A 20,885-nucleotide genomic window follows, 5' to 3' on the forward strand; every position below is an offset into this window, starting at 1 on the left:
TCAGGCTCCCTGCATGGAGCCTGCTTCTCTCTCTGCCTGTGTCTCTGCCTCTCCCTCCTCTCTCTGTCTCTCGTGAATGAATAGGTAAAATCTTTAAAAAATAAACAAATAGGAATTAGTATTACTGCTTTTTTCTTTTAGGTGTAATAGGTAGTATCGCAGTTAACGTTTTATTTTATAAATTCTATTGAAGTAGGTGCAAGAAGTATGATGCACGGGAATTGCTTCAGAGAAAACCCGTTCAAGGGGAGAGGGTGGCAGGGGTGTGTTGGAGGGAAATTTAGGTTAAATAAGATTGGCCCTGTGTGATAATGACTGAAAATGGATGATGGGTATATACACGGTTTTATAGTCTTTCTACTTTTACATATGTTTAAAACTGTCCTTTTATTGTCATTTAAAGAATAAAACAGCAGTAATATGGCAGGGTTAATAGGCCTATCTACTGAGCCAGTTTCTTCTAGTAGGGGGATGACATTGTGCATTCAGTCCAGAGAACTTGGGGTCCAGAATCAGACTCTGCCATTTAAATGCACTACAACCTTGGGAAAATCACTTAAGTTCTCAGAATCTTTTTGCACCTGTAAAATTGGTCTAACACCACTTAACTCAGGTGAAGAAAAAGTGAGCTAATGTGTATAAAGTATTTGGCACATAGTGCACTATAAATGTGAATAACAATGGTGGGAAAGAGTCAGGATTTTGTTTTTACTGAATCTGGGGTCAGAAAGAAGAGAGTTAAGAGTAGAAGGAAATGAAAGTAGCATTGGATTCAGTTCACTGTTTTAAACGAATAAGAAAATGTCCGTAAAATTGTGTGGGAGTTTGGCATTTCCTTTTGACTATGGAACCTCCTTGTTTGTTTTCATTCCTTTGTCTTTGCTTAGGCTACTGGTGGGAAATTTAGTTCTAGCGTCACATATTTCAGGAGAGAGATGTTCGTTTTAAGCCTGAGGAAATCTGCACAGTTACAACTCTCTGTGTTAATATGCAAGATGTAATAACTCGAAGAAATAGAATAACTAGAATAAGTGACTTAAAACATTTATTCCCAGGCTTTTTAACCTTTTGTATTTCTTCCCTTAAAAGCAAGAAAATATTCCACACCCATGATTACCTGATTGTATACTCAGGTATTTTTATCTGTGTGTGTAATGATTAAACTGGTGCTGGGATATGGTGTTGTATAACTCTGTGTATGAATCAGAGTACAAAAGGAAGACATAAAACACAACAGGGAAGTTCTTAAAAATCACCATAGTTATTGTTTAACTTTAAGCTTAGTTTTGCTTTTTTTGAATAGTTATTATTTATGCACATTACAGAAATGAAGATGATGAAAAAAGGTTTACATACATTGCAACCTCTCACTCCCGCCATATCTTTGTCTACTTCCTCTGCCATACTCACCCTTCTCCCATAGATCACCACTCGTACTAGCTTTCTTTTTTTTTTAACCATTTCTTTGTATTTTTATTGATCATACTAGCTTTCTGAGTATCCTTTCAGTGTTCCTTTTTTGCAAAACAAGCAAATAGGACTAGATTTATTCTATCTCAATACCTCTTCCATCCCCCATGTCAAGAGGTAGCATTCTAAACATATTGTTCGGCACCTTGTTTCTTTTACTTAAGAGTATATCCTAGAGATCTTTCCATACCAGCCTCCTTTATGTTGGTTCTTGGCCATCTCAGTCTCCACATACAGATACATGGCTTGTTTCCAGTCTTTTACTACTACAGATAACAGAGCAGTGATAACCTTGTATATGTCATTTCATTTGTTTGTAGTGTTGTCTGTGCAATATAGTCCCAGAAATGGGATTGCAAGACTGTAGGGTAGATGAGTTATTTTGGTAGACATTAAAGGGGCATCATATTTTTGATGATTCATGTATGTGGTAAAATTCAGTAAGTATAGTTGTAAATTTTTCACTATTTCTGATCATTCATTTCGATTGAATGAACATTTGGTTGCCTATGGGCTGCTAATATGTCATGTAATTACTTAATGCCATTATATAATGAAAATGGACAAGTTAAACATGATGCACATTCTTAGCCACATAAATACGAGCTATGCCACCTAATTTAGCACTAGAAGAGAATCTTTGAGCCCATTGACAACAAGGTATAATGAGAAGCCTGTCTAGTTGTAGATGTTGCATGGAATAGTGATTGACAGACCAGATAAACTCCAAGCTATGTCACCACCAAACAGAGGTACTGTTTCACCTCTGTGTTCTAGTTTTCCAGTGTTTAAATATTTACCTTTTTTTTTTTTATAGGTATAATTTAAAGACTGGGTAGTTTTAGAAAATACTTGAAAAATTAGGAAAGGAATTTGGCAAATGGAAGTATATCTTATGAATCTGCTTATGCAGTTCCATGGAAACAGGACGTTCTCTGAGCATTGTGCCATTAAGATAGGGGGACATCTTTGAGGAAAAACAGGAGGAGCTCAGTATCCACATGTCTAGCAACTAAGTGTGGTTACTTGGAGTTTGGGAAGTATTGGGAGCTTTATGAACTGATTCTTGCTCTGATACTACTTAATGGGGTGGTATTTGCAGGAACAAGATAGGGATCAGAAATTTTTTACAGCACATTACACAGTTAGGTTCCCACTTGAAAATCCTGTGTCCCTGGGGCCACTTTGTCTTCTAAGTTATAAAACCGTCTTCCTACCTGAGGTTTGTATTCTGTTTCCTCATTAGTCCTCGTGATATTTATGTACACTCAGAATGAAACTGGGAAAGCACTTACTCATAAACTATATGTAAAGAAGGAGGAAGTCTGTTTAGAGCTGATTAGTGTTTGGTATTTTTAAAAACAGATACAAAATGCAGATTTTGGATAACCTTTGTTATATGCAAGTATTTTTCCTAGCATACCTCTGAACAAACTCCTGATTTATGCTAGGGGGAAAAAACAGGGAGAAGGTAAGCTGTTTTTCCTAAATCTATCAACAACTATAAAATATACCCAGAATTAGAAAAAGAGACATTAAGCACATTTTAGAGCTAGCTGTCTTTTATTGGTTATTCCCTGGATGAGGAAAATTTAGCAGAAAATATTGTCTTTTTATCTGAGGCCTAATTAGAGGGTAGTAGGTGCTGTGCTTTCCACCCCAGTTCTTTAGTCCTGGTAGTAACTCACATCTCCTGATCAAGGCCATTTTCTTCAATCGATAAACTTGCTTATTTGGAGATCTTATGCTTATTTGCATATGATGTAATAGTACTGATCACTTACTATGTGCTAGGCATTGTGCTAATAAGCACTTGGCCATGTTTCATCCTATTTTTCTTACTGTAACTCTCTGAAGTAGACAATATTTTATCCTTATTTTAAGTACAAGTATTCTTCAAAATTTTGCTATATTATTGTAATTAAAACAAAAGGCCTACCAAAACACATGGAATTAATTTTTCTCTCTCTAATCCCTCCCCAGCGAACTAGTAATGTTCGATCCACATTTTTCAAGGACTGTTTATATGAAGTATTTGATGACTTGGAGTCAAAGATGGAAGATTCTGGAAAACAGCTCCTTCAGTCAGTTCTCCACCTGATGGAAAATGGAGCCCTGGTATTAACTACAAATTTTGATAATCTCCTGGAACTGTACGCAGCAGATCAGGGAAAGCAACTTGAATCCCTTGACCTTACTGATGAGAAAAAGGTAAAAAGTAAAGGAATAATCTCTAGTGAGTTGTATCTTCATCAGAAAAACTGTTTTCTAGTTGGTATATTGTGCACTGCTGGTTTGTATGTTGAGGTAGGAAGGAAGATTCTTGTCCCTAGTTGGATTTTTAGTTTTGGTTTTTGAGATAAAATACAGTCAAATTCACAGCTCTTAAAAGTGTTCTGTGAGTTTTGACAATTTCATGCAATTTCAGAGCAAGGTTACAGGAAGTCATTTGAGCCATAAGATCTCCTTAAGATTTGCTAATATCAGATAAGTATAATACTGATTTAGGGTTCTTTCTTACGATATATTCTTCATGGCCTCTATTGGAAATGTATGAAAACTATTATCTCTGAAGAGCAACTTTCAAGCCAAGTGATAGCTGGGTTGAAGTTAATTAATGTTCAGTAGAAACCTCAAGAGAGTTTTGTGATTTTTAATATAGCCTATGCTATACGTAAGCCATTTACCATAATATTGAATTATAGCTGTTGATCTTTGTCAACTAACAACATAAGGCTTTTTTATTAAAATGGTCATTTGAGTTTGTAATTTGAACTTTAGCACCAATAGGGGATTCTTATAGATATACTAACTTGTATTTAATTGATGAAATACAGTGAAAGCCATGAAAGGGAAAATATTTTCATTGCCATAAAAAGATGTCAGAGACAATGTTTGAAGAAGAAAAAAACAGGTTGTAAAATGCCTAAGTCTTGTTTGTCCTGCTTTGCATTTGCAATTTTCCTTCTCCACTTTGTTTTCCAAGAAGCCTGCCTTTGTGTTCAACTTAGAGCCCAGATAAATAGAGTTTGGATAGAAAACTGATTTACCCACTGGCATTTATTGTCACAGTGCTGCCTCTGCCAGAGTAGTAGCTACAATACTGTTCTTGTGATTTTGCTGACCTTGAAATCAAATTTTAAAAAGAAATCAAATTTAAAGAAATGGTGCCGTGAAGACCTGTTATCTCTGGTTGGCATGTTTTCTACTTACTAATAAGCCCATGCTTTGTATGGTAAGTTCCTTCTTCACATGTAAGTCTCAAGTATCACTTCTAAGAGGGCCTCTCTGACCTGCCCTTATATTTTTTGAAGGGACCTGTCCTTATTTTTTTTGCCCATTTGTTTCATGGCACTTACTGTAACTTTCAGTTTTTATCTTGGTTTGTTTTCTCGCTGTTTATTTCATGGAAATAGCTACTCAATTTTCACAGATACCATGTCAGCCCTTCTTACCCTAACATCTAATATAGTACTTGCCATGTAGCAGGTGTTCAGTAAATACTTTTCTGAATCCATAGATGATTGAATGAAATTCAGAAATTAATGGCAAGATACAACTTCTGTGATGTTTCTGATATAATCTCCTAAGATTATGAGCAGCAATAGAAGCATAAAGACCTTTTCAAAGTTAAGGGTATTTCTCAGACTCGCTCCTTTCTTTTGCATTTTTTTTTTTTTTTTAAGATTTTATTTACTTCTTTAAAAGCGCACAAGCAGGGGGAGCAGGAGGGAGAAGCAGGCTCCCTGCTGAACAAGGAGCCCCATGCAGGGCTCCATTCCAGGACCCTGGGATCATGACCTGAGCCAAAGACAGATGCTTAATCCACTGAGCCAACCAGGGTCCCTCTTTAGCATTTTCATCCTGGAACCCCAAGATTTGCTTTGTAGTTTTAGTCCACAAGAGGGCGGTATTGAGATCTCGTAGATAGAGCCATTGACAGATGGTTAGAATGGGGCCTAGTAACATTCAGCATCTCTGTGCCTCCTCACTATTTTTCCTAACCCATACCTCATTTCCTTAGAATGTCATGAGAATGAAATTATGGTTTCTCAATTCCTTGAGAAAATGGAATGGTGGCATCCAGGTGGCCGTATTTCCCTCATTGTCATCTAAATGATTGTTCTTCGTTGGTAGCCTTTTAGGTAACTCAGGGAACTGAAGTGATTCTTCTGTTGCTTACCAGCTGCATAAACAACCGCCCCAAAACTTTGGGGCTTCAAACATTTTATTTGCACGTGATAATGTGAATGAGCAATTTGAGCTAAGCTTAGAAGTGAGGTTGGGGGTTCTGCTGGTTTTGTTCTTTACCCACCCACATGGCTGTCGTCATCTGGCGTCTAGACCAAGGCTCGGTGGTATCAGATGACCCTGCTTCCATGTCTGTTGGTGCAGGCAGTTGTCTAGGCCACGCACCTCTAGCAAGCTAGCCAAGGCTACTTACGTGGTGCCAGATTCCAAAAGCAACAAAAGAGAAATGAGGGTCATGGCAGCATTTTTTTTAGGCTGTTGATTGCATCCTGTTTGCTAATGCCCCATTGGCTGAAGCAAGCCAATGGCCAAGCCTGGAGTAAGTGTGGAAAGGGACTACCCAGGGCCTGGATATAGGGAGGCTTGATTCCTTGGGGATCGTTACTGAAACAGTCGTAGTCATGTGTAGCTGTCATGTTTGTCACCCATGGTAAGAGCCCTGGCATTTCCACAAATAATGACAAGTAATTTCTAGGTTTTTGATGGTTACTTTCAAAGAGAAATCACCAGACATGCTGCCATCAGTCCCAGCATCTGTGCCTGGAATGGAAACTGAGTCCACACTGGGTTTTGCATTCTTACCTTACAGAATCATAAAGAGTTATACCAGCGGCCTAGTCTGTCAAGCAGCCTCACGCTCGTGGGGAGCTTTAAGCAACCTCAGCCCTGCCAACTTGGTTGAGCTGTATTTGTCTTATACAGGTTCTAGAGTGGGCTCAGGAGAAGCGGAAGCTGAGTGTCTTACACATCCATGGGGTCTACACCAATCCTAGTGGCATTGTCCTCCATCCAGCAGGGTATCAGAATGTGCTCAGGAACACTGAAGTGATGGTGAGTGCTGCTGGTCTCCAGAAAGCCTTCCCAGGAAACCTCTGAATATATAGTTGGTCTTCACAGGATAACATTTTCCCCATGAGTTAAAATTGGACGTTGAAACATTGTTTCTGTGCTGCTTAGCTTGTGGTCCTGCATGCTAGCTTAGGAAATGTAGAACATTTCTTCAGGAGTCAAGCTGGAGGGTTTTACTTTGTTCTTGGTTGACCCTCTGTCCTTGGTATCATCCTTGCATTATTATCCTTCATTGTTTGGTTTATGATAGTATTAAACCCCTCTGCCAGTAACAACATATGCACCTTTCTACTGACCAGTCACTCGTAGAACATACATTCTAAAGACCCTGTATATGAATGGTAATGGGCTTATATTGAATTATCACACTTGTGGCTCAGTGCAAAAATATTTTTTTAATTTTAGGCAGGATTAAAAAACCTTTGTGAAAAGTTTGTTGCTTTTTGTGGATGCAAGTTTTAGGCTTGTTCATACGTGTGTGTAGAGTGCTCTCTAGCACCAGAAGCACACTCTAGCGTTCCCCAGTATGTGGGGAAAATTCACTGGCCCCCAACTCTGAGAACAGTGTATACTGGCTGTTTTCAGGATGGGGTCACTTAGAATGATAGTATCTTTTCATAGTGCAGCAAAAGAAAGACGGGAAAATGTGATACTCTCTAAAGCATACAGAACATTTTTTCACCTATACTTTCCCTGACATGTGTTTTAATTGCATCTATCCTTGACATTAAGTGATTGATCCCTTAAGCAGAATAATTTTTTTTAAGGTTTTATTTATTTATTTATTAGAGACACAGAGAGAGAGAGAGAGAGAGGCAGAGACATAGGCAGAGGAAGGAGCAGGCTCCATGCAGGGAGCCCAATATGGGACTCGATCCCAGGACCCCGGGATCACGCCCTGGGCCGAAGGCAGGCATTCAACTGCTGAGCCACCCAGGCGTCCCCCTGCCTTTTTTTTTTTAAGATTTTATTTATTCATGAGAGAAACGGAGAGGCAGGCTTCTCACAGGGAGCCTGATCAGGCCCTGAGCCAACTCACTCAACCACTGAGCCACCCAGGCATCCCAAGCAGAATCATTTCTAATGTTTTTATGTATACGTATACGCATATATAGGTACAGATACACACATACATATTGATGTTGTAAGTGTGTAGACTTTTTTGGGGGTGGGGCGGGCAAATCTGGTGATGGAATTGTCTTCTTTGGTGATCTGTGGTTCAGTGTGTAAATCAAAAAGGAAAAATATGATCCAGAAAATGGAAAGAGTAGAATATATTGAAAACTTCTCAATGCCTTCTGGTCTCTGGATCTGACAAACTGTAACCAGGCCTGCCCAGTGATAGCCTGAAGAGAGACTGGTAGAATGCAGGTAAAGATAAAATTTTAGACCAGTCATCAAGTTCTAGGAATAAAAAAATAGGATCAGACTCCTTCGTGGGATGAATATACCCTCTTAAATGGTGGTTAATTGGTCATCACAGTCTGTTAAATGTTGTAGTTAAGACCCTGCTGACTTTTCTGTTTCGGACATGCCTTATGTGTGTCTTCATGGAGTCATTAACATGTTATTTCTTTTCTTGCAAGAGAGAGATTCAGAAACTCTACGAAAACAAGTCGTTTCTTTTCCTGGGCTGCGGCTGGACTGTGGATGACACCACTTTCCAAGCCCTTTTTCTGGAGGCTGTGAAGCATAAATCTGACTTAGAACATTTCATGTTGGTTCGGAGAGGAGACGTGGATGAGTTCAAGAAGCTCCGAGAGAACATGCTGGACAAAGGAATTAAAGTTATCTCCTATGGAAATGAATATGCTGATCTCCCAGAATATTTCAAGCGCCTGACATGTGAGATCTCCACGCGGGGGAGATCAGGTAAGATGCATCTTGAGACTGAGTGCAGTAGCTCTTCAGCCCTTTATGTATTTGTGATGTGGAATATAATCCCAACCATATTATGAAGGGAGGTCATGGTCAGGCTTCCGGTTAGACTAAAATGCCATTTGAATAATAGGAAAGAGGACAGAAGCATATTCCAGCAGTTCAATATAGAAATAGGAAGAAGGAAAAAATATTCGGTCTCAATAATCAGTGAAATGCAATAAAAACTTAGATTTCAAAATCATAAAGAAGGATTACCCAGTTGTGGCTATAGCTGTGAGGAAATAAATATATTCATGTAGTGTTGATGGGAAGGTAAAGTTAGTACAGCTTTTCTGAAGCAGAAGTTTGAAATATGTTCAAAATTTGAAAATTTTCTTTTCAAAGAAAACTTTTGACCCAGAAATCCCACTTGCTACAATTTATCTTAGAAATTTCTCCTAAGGAGATAGACAATTGCACAATTATACTACACAATTGCATAGAGATACAGGTGTGAGAATATAATGGCAAAAAATATGGAAGCAACCTAAAGTATTCACGTTAATGGGGATTCTGTAAGTATATCAGCATTTATTTAATTGATGAAACACAATAAAGCCTTAAGCTGCCCAAAAAGACATCAGAGACATAATATTGTGAGTAAAGAACATGAGGTTGTAAAATGCCACATAATCCATCCTACTTGTACAAAATTTTAGATGTATTCTGTTTTTGTTTGTGTGTGCACAGATAGACATTTCTCAAAAATATCTAGAATGACAAGTTAACTATGATTATCTTTCTGTGAAAGGATTTAAGGCATTTTTTTTTGTTTTTTTTTTTTAAGTAATTTGTTTCTGTGCTAGCATTTTTCTTTTAATAATTTTTTTTTAAGATTTATTTATTCATTCAGAGAGAGAGAGAGAGGCAGAGACACAGGCAGAGGGAGAAGCAGGCTCCATGCAGGAGGCCTGATGTGGGACTTGATCCCGGGTCTCCAGGATCACACCCCAGGCTGCAGGAGGCACTAAACCGCTGCGCCACCGGGGCTGCCCTGTGCTAGCATTCTTGACAGTAATTATGTATTATCTTTATGACTAGGAAAAAAATTAAATACTATTTGGAAACTGTTAAGGATAGGGACGCCTGGGTGTCTCAGAAGTTGAGTGTGTCTGCCTTTGGCTCTGGGCGTGACCCCAGTGTCCTGGGATCAAATCCTGTATCGGGTTCCCTGCAGGGAACCTGTTTCTCCCTCTGCCTGTGTCTCTGCCTCTCTCTCTGTGTCTCTCATGAATAAATATGTAAAATAATTTTAAAAAAAGAAAAGAAACTGTTAAAGATAGATGTTAGGGGTAACAGTCCGTATCATTTTAGCTCCAGGTTCTAACAAAGCCAAAGTTCAGTTTATTAATTGTTCCAGGCAAGTTCCCAATAACCCTACAAAATGTAAAACTTGGTATCAGCTTAAATTGAAGAATGCTTTTTAAAACTTTGCTGTTGTGTAGTATATATTCTTAAAAGTTGTGTGTTAATATGTATTTTTATTGTCAATCCGAATGCATTGTAGGGGGCTAATAAAGTACAGTAATTTAATACAGAGAGAACTTTTCCTAAACCTAATATTATTCCCTGATTTCTTTTCTGAGTCAGGTTGCTTCAAGAGGAATTCTCCTGTAATGAGAAATTCCACAAACTCTATCAATGGCTGTGCTTTGATGGAACAAGATGTGTAAAAGACATCACCATAACTGAACACTAAAAACTATATCAGCCCTTTCTCCAGAAAACTTTAGAAATGCCCTTTTTATTTATTTATTTATTTATTTTTTTAAATAAATTTTTATTTATTTATGATAGTCACACAGAGAGAGAGAGAGAGGCAGAGACACAGGCAGAGGGAGAAGCAGGCTCCATGCTGGGAGCCCGATGTGGGATTCGATCCCGGGTCTCCAGGATCACGCCCTGGGCCAAAGGCAGGCGCCAAACCGCTGCGCCACCCAGGGATCCCAGAAATGCCCTTTTTAAAAATGTGTTTAATTCTAGTTAGTTAACTTACAGTGTAGTATTAGTTTCAGGTATACAGTATGATTCACAACTTCCATACAATATCAGGTGCTTATCACAACAAGTGCACTTCTTAATCCCCATCCCCTCACCTACCTCCCTTCTGGTAACCTGCTTGGTTCTCTGTAGTTAAGCATCTGTTTCCTGGGATGGCTGGGTGGCTCAGTGATCGGGCGTCTGCCTTCAACTAAGGTCATGATGCCGGGGTCCTGGGATCAAGTCCCAGATCAGGCTCCCTGCAGGAAGCCTGCTTCTCCCTCTGCCTGTGTCTCTGCCCCTCTCTGTGTGTCTCTTATGAATAGATAAAATCTTAAAGAATCTGTTTCTTCATTTGTTTCTCCCCCCTTCACCTTTGTTCATTTATTTTGTTTCTTAAATTATACATATGAGTGAGATCATATGATATTTGTCCTTCTCTGACTTACTTCACTTAGCATTTATACTCTCTGGCTCTATCTATATCATTGCAAATGGCCAGATTTCATTCTTTTTTATAGCTGAGTAATATTCCATTGTGTATATATATATATATACCACCTCTTCTTTATCCATTCATCATCTATTGATAGACATGTAGGCTGCTTCCATATCTTGGCTATTTAAATAATGCTCCTATAAACATAAGGGCATCCCTTTGAAGTAGTGTTTTCTATTCCTTGGGTAAATACCCAGCAGTCCAATTGCTGGACCATAAGGTAGTTCTGTTATTAACTTTTTAAAAAACTTTTTAAAAGACTTTTAAAACTTTTTAAGGAACCTCCATACTGTTCTCCACAGTGGCTGCAGCAGTTTGCATTCCCACCAACAGTGCATGAGGATTCCTTTTTCTCCATATCCTCGCCAACACTTGTTACTTCTTTTGTAGTTGATTTTAGCCATTCTGATAGGTGTGAGGTAATAACCTCATTATAGTTTTGATTTGCATTTGCCTTAGAGTAAGTTATGAACATGTTTTCATTTATCTGAATGGCCATCTGAATGTCTTCTTTGGGGAAATACCTGTTCATGTCTTTTGCCCATTTTTTAACGGGATTGTTTTTTGGGTCTTGGGTTTTATTAGTTCTTTATATATTTTGGATACTAATCCTTCATCAGATATGCATTTGCAAGTATCTTCTCCCATTCAGTAGGTTGTCTTTCAGTTTTGCTGATTGTTCTCTTCACTGTGCAGAAGCCTTTTATTTTGAGGTAGACCCAATTATATATTGATTTTGCTTTTGTTTTCCTTTGTCTCAGGAAACACGTCTAGAAAAAAGTTGCTACAGACAATGTCAGAGAGGTTACTGCCTGGGTTCTTTTCTAAGATCTTTATGGTTTTTACAAAACCCTTTCAAAAAAAAACCTTTGGGTTTATCTCTTTTGTGAAAACAATTTGCTATTCTTTCTTGGAGATACATTTTTTGCTGTCCTACAGTATCTCAGATTCTTCTGTCAGCCCATGCTTAGGACTTGCAGTAGGTTTTTCCATTATACATACTCTGTTTTCATTAAATAAGAGGTACCTACCCAAGCTCTGCATATTTCTTTTGATCTGTGTTCTGAGATCTTCTACCCAAGAAAGTTGCTAAAATTAAAAATAATAAAATCCCCTTGGACAGCTGTTGCTGTTAAATGAATTCTTTTCTTGACAAAAAGCATCAGAAGTATTGTAGAGTGGCACACATTCTTTTATTAGTTTCACGGGCTTCCTCCCAAAACAGTTTTCCCCAGAGTTATCTCTATCTCAGTTGGGTATTCTGAATTTTTAAAAATGAAAGATTTTTCAGTATGGCCAAGGAGCTTTATTAAAATGGTCAGCAGAGTTTGTGATTTGAAATCTAGCAGAGCAGTTTTAGGTTAAAAACCATTTTGAGACAAGTCAAGCTTATTCTCTGTCCTTGGTTATGATTTGAGTCTCTGTAGATACATACCAGTAAGAGGTAAGAAGTCTTTTCCTCTTAAACACTGAACACTTGCTATGCTCCTGGCATTGTACAGTGTACTCGCTGTTAAATAGTGAAAGTTACTTGGATTCAAAAGATTCTGTAGGTTCTAGTACATTTATTTCAGAGAAATCAAATAATGGGGAAAGGAAAAATAATTTTTATAATTCATTATCATAATATAAGCAGTTATGTTGGTGTATTTCCAGTTAATTTTCCCTATGCATTTTTTCATAGATGTAAACAAATTTTAAGAACTGTTACTTTATTCAGTGGTACATACGCATTTTCCCACATGGCTAGCCTTCATAACCACTATTTTTAATGACTGTTACAATCCAATGTGGATGTTAGTTTACCCAGTATTTCCCATTAGGCAAGTCCTAATTTTTGTTTTGTTTTTCTATTGTAAGTACTGTTGTAATGAATTATATCATCATCCCTACAGTTTTTCCTTTTGCCAGTAATTTCCTTTGCATGGGTTCTCAGTGTAATTCGGTCAAAGGGCATGAATATTTTAGTGGTTGATAACAATTGCTAAAGTTCTTTCCAAGACGAGGGGGTGGAATACCAATACCAATCTGTATGTACGAACGTGGCCTTTTATTTATTTATACTCTAATTGGTCATATTTCTGATTCCTGTTTTCCATGTGTTCAGTTTTAAAGTTTTTTTTTTTCCTATGCTATTACCTATCCCAGGGCTGTCCAATAGAATTTTCTGCAGTGATAGAAATATTCTGTTATCTTCCCTGTCCAGTACCACAACCGAATGCCACATGTGGCAGTTGGACATTTGAAATGTGGTTAGTGGGGATCCCTGGGTGGCGCAGCGGTTTGGCGCCTGCCTTTGGCCCAGGGCGCGATCCTGGAGTCCCGGGATCGAGTCCCACGTCGGGCTTCCGTCATGGAGCCTGCTTCTCCCTCCTCCTGTGTCTGTCTGTCTGTCTCTCTCTCTCTTTCTATCACAAATAAATAAAAATAAATAAATCTTAAAAAAAAAAAAAAAAGAAAGAAATGTGGTTAGTGTGACTGAGGAACAGAATTTTTAACATAAAACTATTTAGCCACATGTGGCTAATGACACCATATTGGGTAGCTCAGATTTAACTCATTTTGTGTTGTGAGAGCATCTGCTACTTTTCACTCTTCTCCTTGGTTGAATTTGCCCACTTGCATGCTGCTCCCTGTCTCCATCCCTGGATTTTTACCTAAATGTAGCCTTTAAGGTAAGTTAGGGACAGCAGGCACACTTGCCCATGTAATGTTTTATTTACAGTGTTGGTGTGCTCAGGGACCACACTGCTTCCTTGTTACTTAATATAATCTGAAGACTAACCCAGTTCTTTGTGCTCACCTCCTTATCTTTTCTGTGATGTCTTCATTACTAAATAATGCCATCCTTTCTAGACCATGTCATTTCATTACCCTTTAGTTGGTTGGTTTTCTATTGTTTTGTCTTTCTGGTCTAATATCCGATGCTGACTGTGCATTCTGTTCAGCAGGGATGGTGAGAGAAGGTCAGCTAAATGGCTCATCAGCGGCACACAGTGAGATAAGAGGTATACTATTTCCTGTTCTACTGTCTGTGTCAGTTTCATTGGCAGAAAATGTTTTCCAGGGATTTGGTTAGGACCTTGGAGAAGTGACTTACCTCCTGCCTGTTAAGTTTCTGTGTTTTCCTATTGAGTCTATCACAAGATTCCTAGTATCTGTGATATCTTGTCTTCTGAAGAGTTAAGATTGACTTAAATATTTGTAGCTTCAGATGTGTGTTTCGTGAGCCTTCATCTTACTCTCTTTTCTCTCCACAGACTGTAGAACATGAGAGGACTAGAGAAATCATCACCATTAGACCAAGCTGTCAGGCCCGACTGTGGAGAATATTTAGCAAGTAAACTTACAAGAGCCCAACACAGCTCCATGGAAGTACCAAAACCCAGAGGCTGAAGGTTGGCAGTAGAGTTGGGGGTTGGGGGGTGTTCCAGCTCAATCCTTCATGCCCACTGGTTCTTGATCTTCTGCGGCCTATTCCAGTTCAAGGATCCCCCAGTGACAACGGGACCCAATGCAGCCCCCCCATCCCTGGGTTGGACATGCCTGTGTCCACACAACACATCAGTGTGACACCTCCACTGACTATGGCTACAGCCCTGCATGAAGGACTTGGGAGCTAGATGCCGCGGGATCACCATGGCCCTTGTTGCTGTTTTGTACTCTATACTTGGTTTTTCAATTAAGCTTAATGGCTTTTTTAAAACATGACTTGAAGCTCTAGTTTTCTAGACCTTTTACAGTGTACAGTATTTTACATAACTGAGCTGTATTAAAAGCTTGTTCATTTACTTCCCAGGGCCCTGGCTCTACTTTTAGAGTCCCTTTAGAAAACTTGCAAAGGCACAAAATGAGCCTAATTTTTGTAACTCAATTTAAAAGTTCTCTTTCACACTGAAGTGGGTGATCTTACTCTCTAGACAAACATTATCAATTCCTGTTTTACTTCCCTTCTTACCATAAGGCCTAGAAGCATAGTTAGTGTGATGGGGGAATCTTACTTTTTGAATTGTATATAAAATAACTCCGAGACGTAAAAGGCAATTTACTTATGAAATTTATTTTCTTATATAAATTATGTATTTCTCTGGGCAGACAGCCTTCACCTTATTGCACTAATAGCACATCTGTAATACCAAGCTACAGGACAAGTCTTAACAAGAGGTTTGTATTCTTCAACGTAGCACTTGTCTACCAGGCACTGTAGAGAGGAGGAGGAGGAAAAGCCAGGATCCACTCAGGTGAAGAGTGGGGTGGGGGAGAGGGGCAACTTGTATACCCTTTTGACAGTTGGTTCTCTCCCAGGAAAGGGAACATGCAAAGCTTACATCTGGATTCTGGGAGCAGGGAAGAGTTGGAAGGCTGAGAAGCCCAATGCAACACTGCAGCTCAGCTCCCTTTATTTTTGAGGGAAGCAGGAACTCCTTTTGTTCATTTCTAACAAATCATTCTGGCCTAGCTAATGCTTTGAGGAAACAGTGGGGATGGGGTCATCATAAGAATTAGCAGCAATTGGAACAGGCCATACACTGCCATAGTGTGGTGGGTATCATCCTGGCCCCAGGGGCCTGAAAGCTGTGGATCCAAGGGATAACCCAGAGCTGGCTCTGGAAGTCTCGACTGCTCATTGTGCTCAGACATCCCTGTGACCGTGCGAATTAGCAAAGCTCTGGTGTTGGATCTTCCAACCGTTGGTCAAAGCTGTAATGAGACTGAGTGTGTAGGCAGAGAGAAGGGAATGCCTGAGTAGGAAGGATGACTGTCAGGGACGGGGGTGATGGGCAGTGGACTGTAACATGATTAGGCCCTCGCAGGTGGAGGCTGGGCTGCCAAGGAGTGGGGCAGGGGGAACTGCAGGCCCCTAGAACTCCCCTCACTCTGCCTCTGTACTACACTGAAGAGAAGTCACTCACGTATTCTAAAGCACATTCTTGATACAGGAAGAGGGGCTTTGGGGGAAGCAGTGATTTGGTTTTGGGCAAGAGCCATGTTAAGCCTTCATGAGGGCAGCCACCACAGCCTTGGCATTGAGGCTGCGTAGGTCACAGTAGGTCTGGCCAGTGCCCACAAAGACGATGGGTTTGCTCGTGATGTAGGTCATAGAAATAGCAGCTCCCACCTGAAGTGGAGAAAGGGGATACCCAATCAACTCAGAGCCACTTCTTTCCATCCCCTCAGTAACAGGCAGCCTTGGAGCCTGCCCCCCGCTGAGCAGGATGCCCCTCCCCATCTCATGCTGTCCTGTACCATCCATATTTACCTTGTCATCAATGGTATCAAATTTGGTAAGGACAATGCCATCAATGAGCCGAGGTGTTTGAGCCATAGAATGGTCAGCCAAGGCTCTGTTGAACTTGACCTGTAAGGGAGAAACATGGTGTAAGTACAAGAAGTACCCAGCTGCCCAAAGCTGAGGCTGGGAAAAGAACTAGGCCCTAGCCCTCACCAGCTGGTCCACGGCCTCATTGCCTACTAAGGCCTCCCCCACAAACAGCACCAAGTCGGGTGTGTTGACAGTAATGAGCTTAGCCAGGGCAGTCATCAGAGGGGCATTGTCTTGCATGCGGCCAGCTGTGTCCACCAGCACCACATCAAAGCCTTGGTTACGTGCTAGAGAGAAAAAAAGCGGTCAACTCAAAACTTCTAGACTGTCTTGCTCATCCCAGCTTTCTCTCAAGAAGTGGTAACCTGACTATATATTAAAAGCCTGTGTGTTTACTTTCTCGGGCTCCGGATCTGGTTATAAGGTAGTGTGAGCAAAAACCTGTTCTGTGCTTTGTGGTCAAGACCGTCCTGCCCACAGGATAAAAGAGATGTGTAACAGGCTTTCTTGATTGGAATATATTAGTTTTGCCTGCAGTTAGCCACTCCTGATGGCAAGTTCTCCAGCCTGACTTGCTACTGAGCAGTAAGTTGGTAGGAGGGGAACCCTGATCCTCGACGAATCCCAAGGAGGAAAGGGGTCCACAGCAGCCCCCCAACCCTGCCCCTGTCCTGTGCACCGTACCAAAGGCAATCGCTTCCATGGCAATGCCTGCAGCGTCCTTGCCGTAGCCCTTTTCAAACAACTGCACCATAGTGCGGCCAGCGTGCTTCTCTGGGGGGTGTAGGGCACTCAGGCGCCGGGTGTGTGTGCGCAGCTGCTCCACGGCCCCAGCACGAAATGTGTCACAGGCAGCAATGAGGACACTGAAGCCATTCTCTAGCAGCCAGAAGGAAATCTGTGCAAAAGAGCAAAGAAATCAGTCCCTAGAATGAGAATGGCTAAGACTTAGAGCATGAAAAAAAGGACGTCAGAGGTGGTGGGCAGCTGTACCGACCTTGGCAAGATTAGTAGACTTCCCCACTCCGTTAACACCACAGAAAGTGACAACATAAGGGCGCTGATGACGCTGGGCGTCCATAATATCTCGGAGCATGTCTACACGACGCTGTGGCTGCAGAATCTGCACCAGGGACTCTTGCAGGGCTTGCTTTACTGTGGAAGTCACCGCTAAAAGGGGGCAGTGGATCTGTGAAATGCAAGGAATGTACCCCAAGAAGACCCAACACCTAAAGGAACTGGGATCTGGAGGATACAAGGATCTTGTCCCGGGAATCCACACCACATGTGACACTGTTCCAAGCACTTTACAAGTGTTAACTTGATAACTTCAGGTCTAAATTACACAGTAGATGTTTAGAGGTGAAGGAACTTGCCAAAAGCCACACACCTACTAAAAACGGACATCAATGTGCTTAACCTCCTGGTACACATTATGCCTTGAGCATTTTCTGGGTTTAGGGGGGATACTTACTGCTGAATGTCCCCATCACCTTCCCCTCCAGCTTGTTGGCCACAGATTCACAGAGCTGGACTGCAATGTCTGCTGCCACATTCTTAGCTGGAAAGACAGGGACAGGTGTGAGGGCTAGCCACGTCAACAGTAAACAACCCTATGATACAGATGAGAACTCTGCGTGGTTCTACTCTCCACCACCCCTTGCCCATAAACCTTAAGTCCACCTATTCTTCAGAACTTACCAATGAGATGATCACGCATCTTATCCAGCACCGATTCCATGTCTTCACGACTCAAGCTCTTGGACCCCACAAGGCCCTTCAGCATCCCAAACATGCCACCCAGAGTTCCCTTGGTAGCACTGCAGGCACAGGAGATCACAAATCCATAGAAAAGGGCAGGAGTCCAGGCTCATCCCTCCTGGAGCCACACATACCACCCGCCACCTGAAATTCCCCTACCTGGGTTTGCTGGCATTTTGTGCGGTCTCTTCATCATCTGAGCTGCTGCAGTCCAGATCCTGAAGCTGCCCCCCAGGCCCAGTCCCTCGAATCTGGAGGGTACAGGGAAAGGAACAAGATGGGATCGGGAACACTGAGGGCAGAGCAGCCCAGGATTTGCCATGTCCTCACTACTCTGTTATTCAGAAAACTCCAAACATAACCCACCCCCTTTGTTCATAGACACTAAAGGGCCTGCCCTCCTGGTCTCTACCTCCTCCCGTTTCTTAATAAAGGTAATCCTTACTGGCCCGTTTTCTCTTACCAAGTTGATGTCCTCAGGCGGGGCAGCGTCAGGGGCTCCATTGGTGGTGGGAGCGCTATAATCCAAGACTTCCTTGTTAGCACAGCCACCCAGTGCCCACACCCGGGGTGCTTTCTTGCCCTTCTCCTTCGGAGCATCTGATTTCGTGGACTTGCTGTAAAGGGTTACAGCACCAAAGTTTACAAGTGAAGAAGAAACATCCACCCAGGAGCCCCTTTGCTCCCAGTGTGGCGAGATCCCAGGATTCATGGTGAAAGAATGCTCACCTGGACTTCTCCAGACCTCTCCCATGCTTCTGAATGAACTCCTCCCGCTTCCTGCGTATTAGCTCCTCTTTGGAAAGTTCTACCCCGTTCTCTGGCCCCGCTGGGAGACCTGACTTTTCGGCAGGAACTGCTTTGCCCGTAGCCAAAGGGCCATCAGAGCCTGTTAGGAGAAAACTCTCTGGTGAAAGATGACCAAATTGGAACAATGGGCAAGAGTCCTCCAAGTCCTTGAGAGGAAGCTAGGAACAAACATGCAGGGTATCACGAGGACCAGGGGTGATAGGGTGATGGGCACTGAGCAGGGGAGACAAGCAATGACAGAAAGACAGGGAACAACTTCAGTCCTTACTGCCATTAACTTTTCATGCCCCTCTTATGTCCAAGGAGTTCAAACTCACTCTCCTTCTTGGCCCCCTTTTTTTTGCTGTTCTTTGCTTTTTCCTTGGGCTTTTCACCCCGTGTCTCAATCATGGACCTCACAGGTTTCTTGGCCTTTTCAGAATCTTCGAATTTCTTCATGGTAGTGGGAGCACGGATCTTACTGCTCTCCTCTGCTTCGCTAGAAGAGAGAGAAAGAACCCTCACACCAAGAGGTCAATCAGATGTAGAGGTGTGTTTCAGTACAACGTGCTACCCTGAACCGTCCTCGGGAATGAAGGGAGCTCATCAGGGCGCAGACATTGACTCTGCAGAGGGGAGGCCTCTCACCGAAGGAGCCGCAGGAAGTCATTCTGGAAATCAAAAGTGCCGTTCAATAGACTTAAGGCACTTTGCTGTTGGATCTCTGTGCGGTACTTGTCTCGAAACAGCCGATGCACATCATCTATCAACTTGTCTACGTACGTCAGCGTTAGGATCTTCTGAAAACCGACCTGTTCAGGGAGAAACGGAGCCAACAGATCTGCTTACAAGCCAACTCAACCCAGGCCTCCGGAGGCCGGCTCCGTGGCCTGGCAGGTTTCCCTGACCTGAGGGGCAGCCAAGCTGGCGGCAGCGCCTTCCCTCTCCCGGTCCTCCCTCCCCGGCTTCTCAGTCACTTCATCATATACACTGGGTGCCATTAATTAGGATTCTCTTAGTAATCAGAATTGCGTTCAAAGTGTGACCGCGACGTCTCGGGAGTACCTCCACTTACCACGAACACCAGCTCGAACTGGTTGTCCAGTTTATACTTGAGTGTGAGCGCCTCATGGGTGAAGGAGTTGTTACCTCCCCTTTCCTGGAAGGAAGAGGAGGTCTCAGACACGTCCAGACCACCCAGAAACCCCAGGCTTGCGCCCTTCGGGGACTACCCGGGACTACCCGTGGGAAGAACCAGGCGCCCCCGCCCCCGCCCCCCGGCCCCGGCCCCGGCCCCGGCCCCGCCCGGCCCGGAGGATGCTGGGTCCTCGCTCTCCAGCATCCATCCCATCAGGGAGAGGCGGAGGCACCAAGTCGGGGGGAGGGAAACAGGTCGGGGGAAGGCTAGACACGTGCAAGCCGGGGGGACGTAGTCATAGCGTCAGACTGACCAGCCGCTGTTCACTTATCTACGGTTTTTAAAAGCGTTTTTCCACTATCCCACCCAGCCTCCGAAACAGCAGGGCCGGCCGCTGGGGGCGGGGGGGGGCGGGGGCCGCTGGGGGAACCGTGGGAAACCCGAGGGAGCGCCGCGGGGACTCGGCCCGAGGGCGGGGGGGGGGCAGCCGAGTCCCGGGGCGAGCCGGGCGCCCGCTGGGGGGGCGGGGGCGGGGGCGGGGGACCCCGCGGGGAGCGATACCTGCAGCAGCACAGATCGAATCAACGCATTAACGGGCCCGGTGCAGGAGTCGCTCACGCCCTGGAAGCACCAGAGCACAAGCCCGCCCTTGGAGAAAATGGTGAAGAAGTCGAGCATGGCGGCAGCGGGAAAGAAGCCGGGGCCGGCGCCGGGAGCTCAGGCCGCGATCGCCGCCGCTTCCTGCTGCGCCAGGCGCGGGACACGTCACACCAGCGGCCCCGGAAACCGGCTCAGCCGCACTTCCGCTCCGCGCGGCCGGGTCCCCCCCGCCCCCGCCCCCGCCCCCGCCCGAGGGCGCGCAGTGCTGACGCCGTCGCCAGGCTCGCCAATGGCGGGTGGGGGCG

General features: G+C 43.1%; 2 protein-coding genes across 6 annotated transcripts in view; one reads left to right on the forward strand and one right to left on the reverse strand.

Moving 5' to 3' along the window:
* Positions 1–14,760, forward strand: part of FAM118B (family with sequence similarity 118 member B) — a 46,724-nt gene extending 31,964 nt beyond the window's left edge. For 3 of the 5 annotated variants that reach the window (XM_072822643.1, XM_072822644.1, XM_072822641.1), the window contains exons 4-8: positions 3,454–3,681; positions 6,424–6,552; positions 8,157–8,442; positions 13,918–13,977; positions 14,230–14,760. In XM_072822643.1, coding sequence (XP_072678744.1) covers positions 3,454–3,681; positions 6,424–6,552; positions 8,157–8,442; positions 13,918–13,977; positions 14,230–14,243 — 717 coding nt within the window. In that variant the 3' untranslated portion in view covers positions 14,244–14,760. The remainder of the gene's footprint in view (positions 1–3,453; positions 3,682–6,423; positions 6,553–8,156; positions 8,443–13,917; positions 13,978–14,229) is intronic. The other 2 variants (XM_072822646.1, XM_072822642.1) reach the window with 1 other exon arrangement.
* Positions 14,761–15,008: 248 nt separating this feature from the next.
* On the reverse strand, positions 15,009–20,815 carry SRPRA (SRP receptor subunit alpha). Its single transcript, XM_072822639.1, has 14 exons — positions 20,542–20,815; positions 19,918–20,001; positions 19,491–19,654; positions 19,181–19,341; positions 18,783–18,942; positions 18,517–18,670; positions 18,213–18,304; positions 17,994–18,112; positions 17,767–17,853; positions 17,290–17,462; positions 16,977–17,190; positions 16,416–16,579; positions 16,230–16,328; positions 15,009–16,088 (listed from the first exon to the last, which is right to left on the reverse strand). The coding sequence occupies exons 1-14, from the start codon at positions 20,656–20,658 to the stop codon at positions 15,960–15,962; spliced, it is 1,917 nt and encodes a 638-aa protein (XP_072678740.1). The 5' UTR covers positions 20,659–20,815; the 3' UTR covers positions 15,009–15,959.
* Between the last annotated feature and the right edge of the window lie 70 nt (positions 20,816–20,885).

This window comes from Canis lupus, chromosome 3, assembly GCF_048164855.1.
Source record: "Canis lupus baileyi chromosome 3, mCanLup2.hap1, whole genome shotgun sequence".
Taxonomy (NCBI): Eukaryota; Metazoa; Chordata; class Mammalia; order Carnivora; family Canidae; genus Canis; species Canis lupus.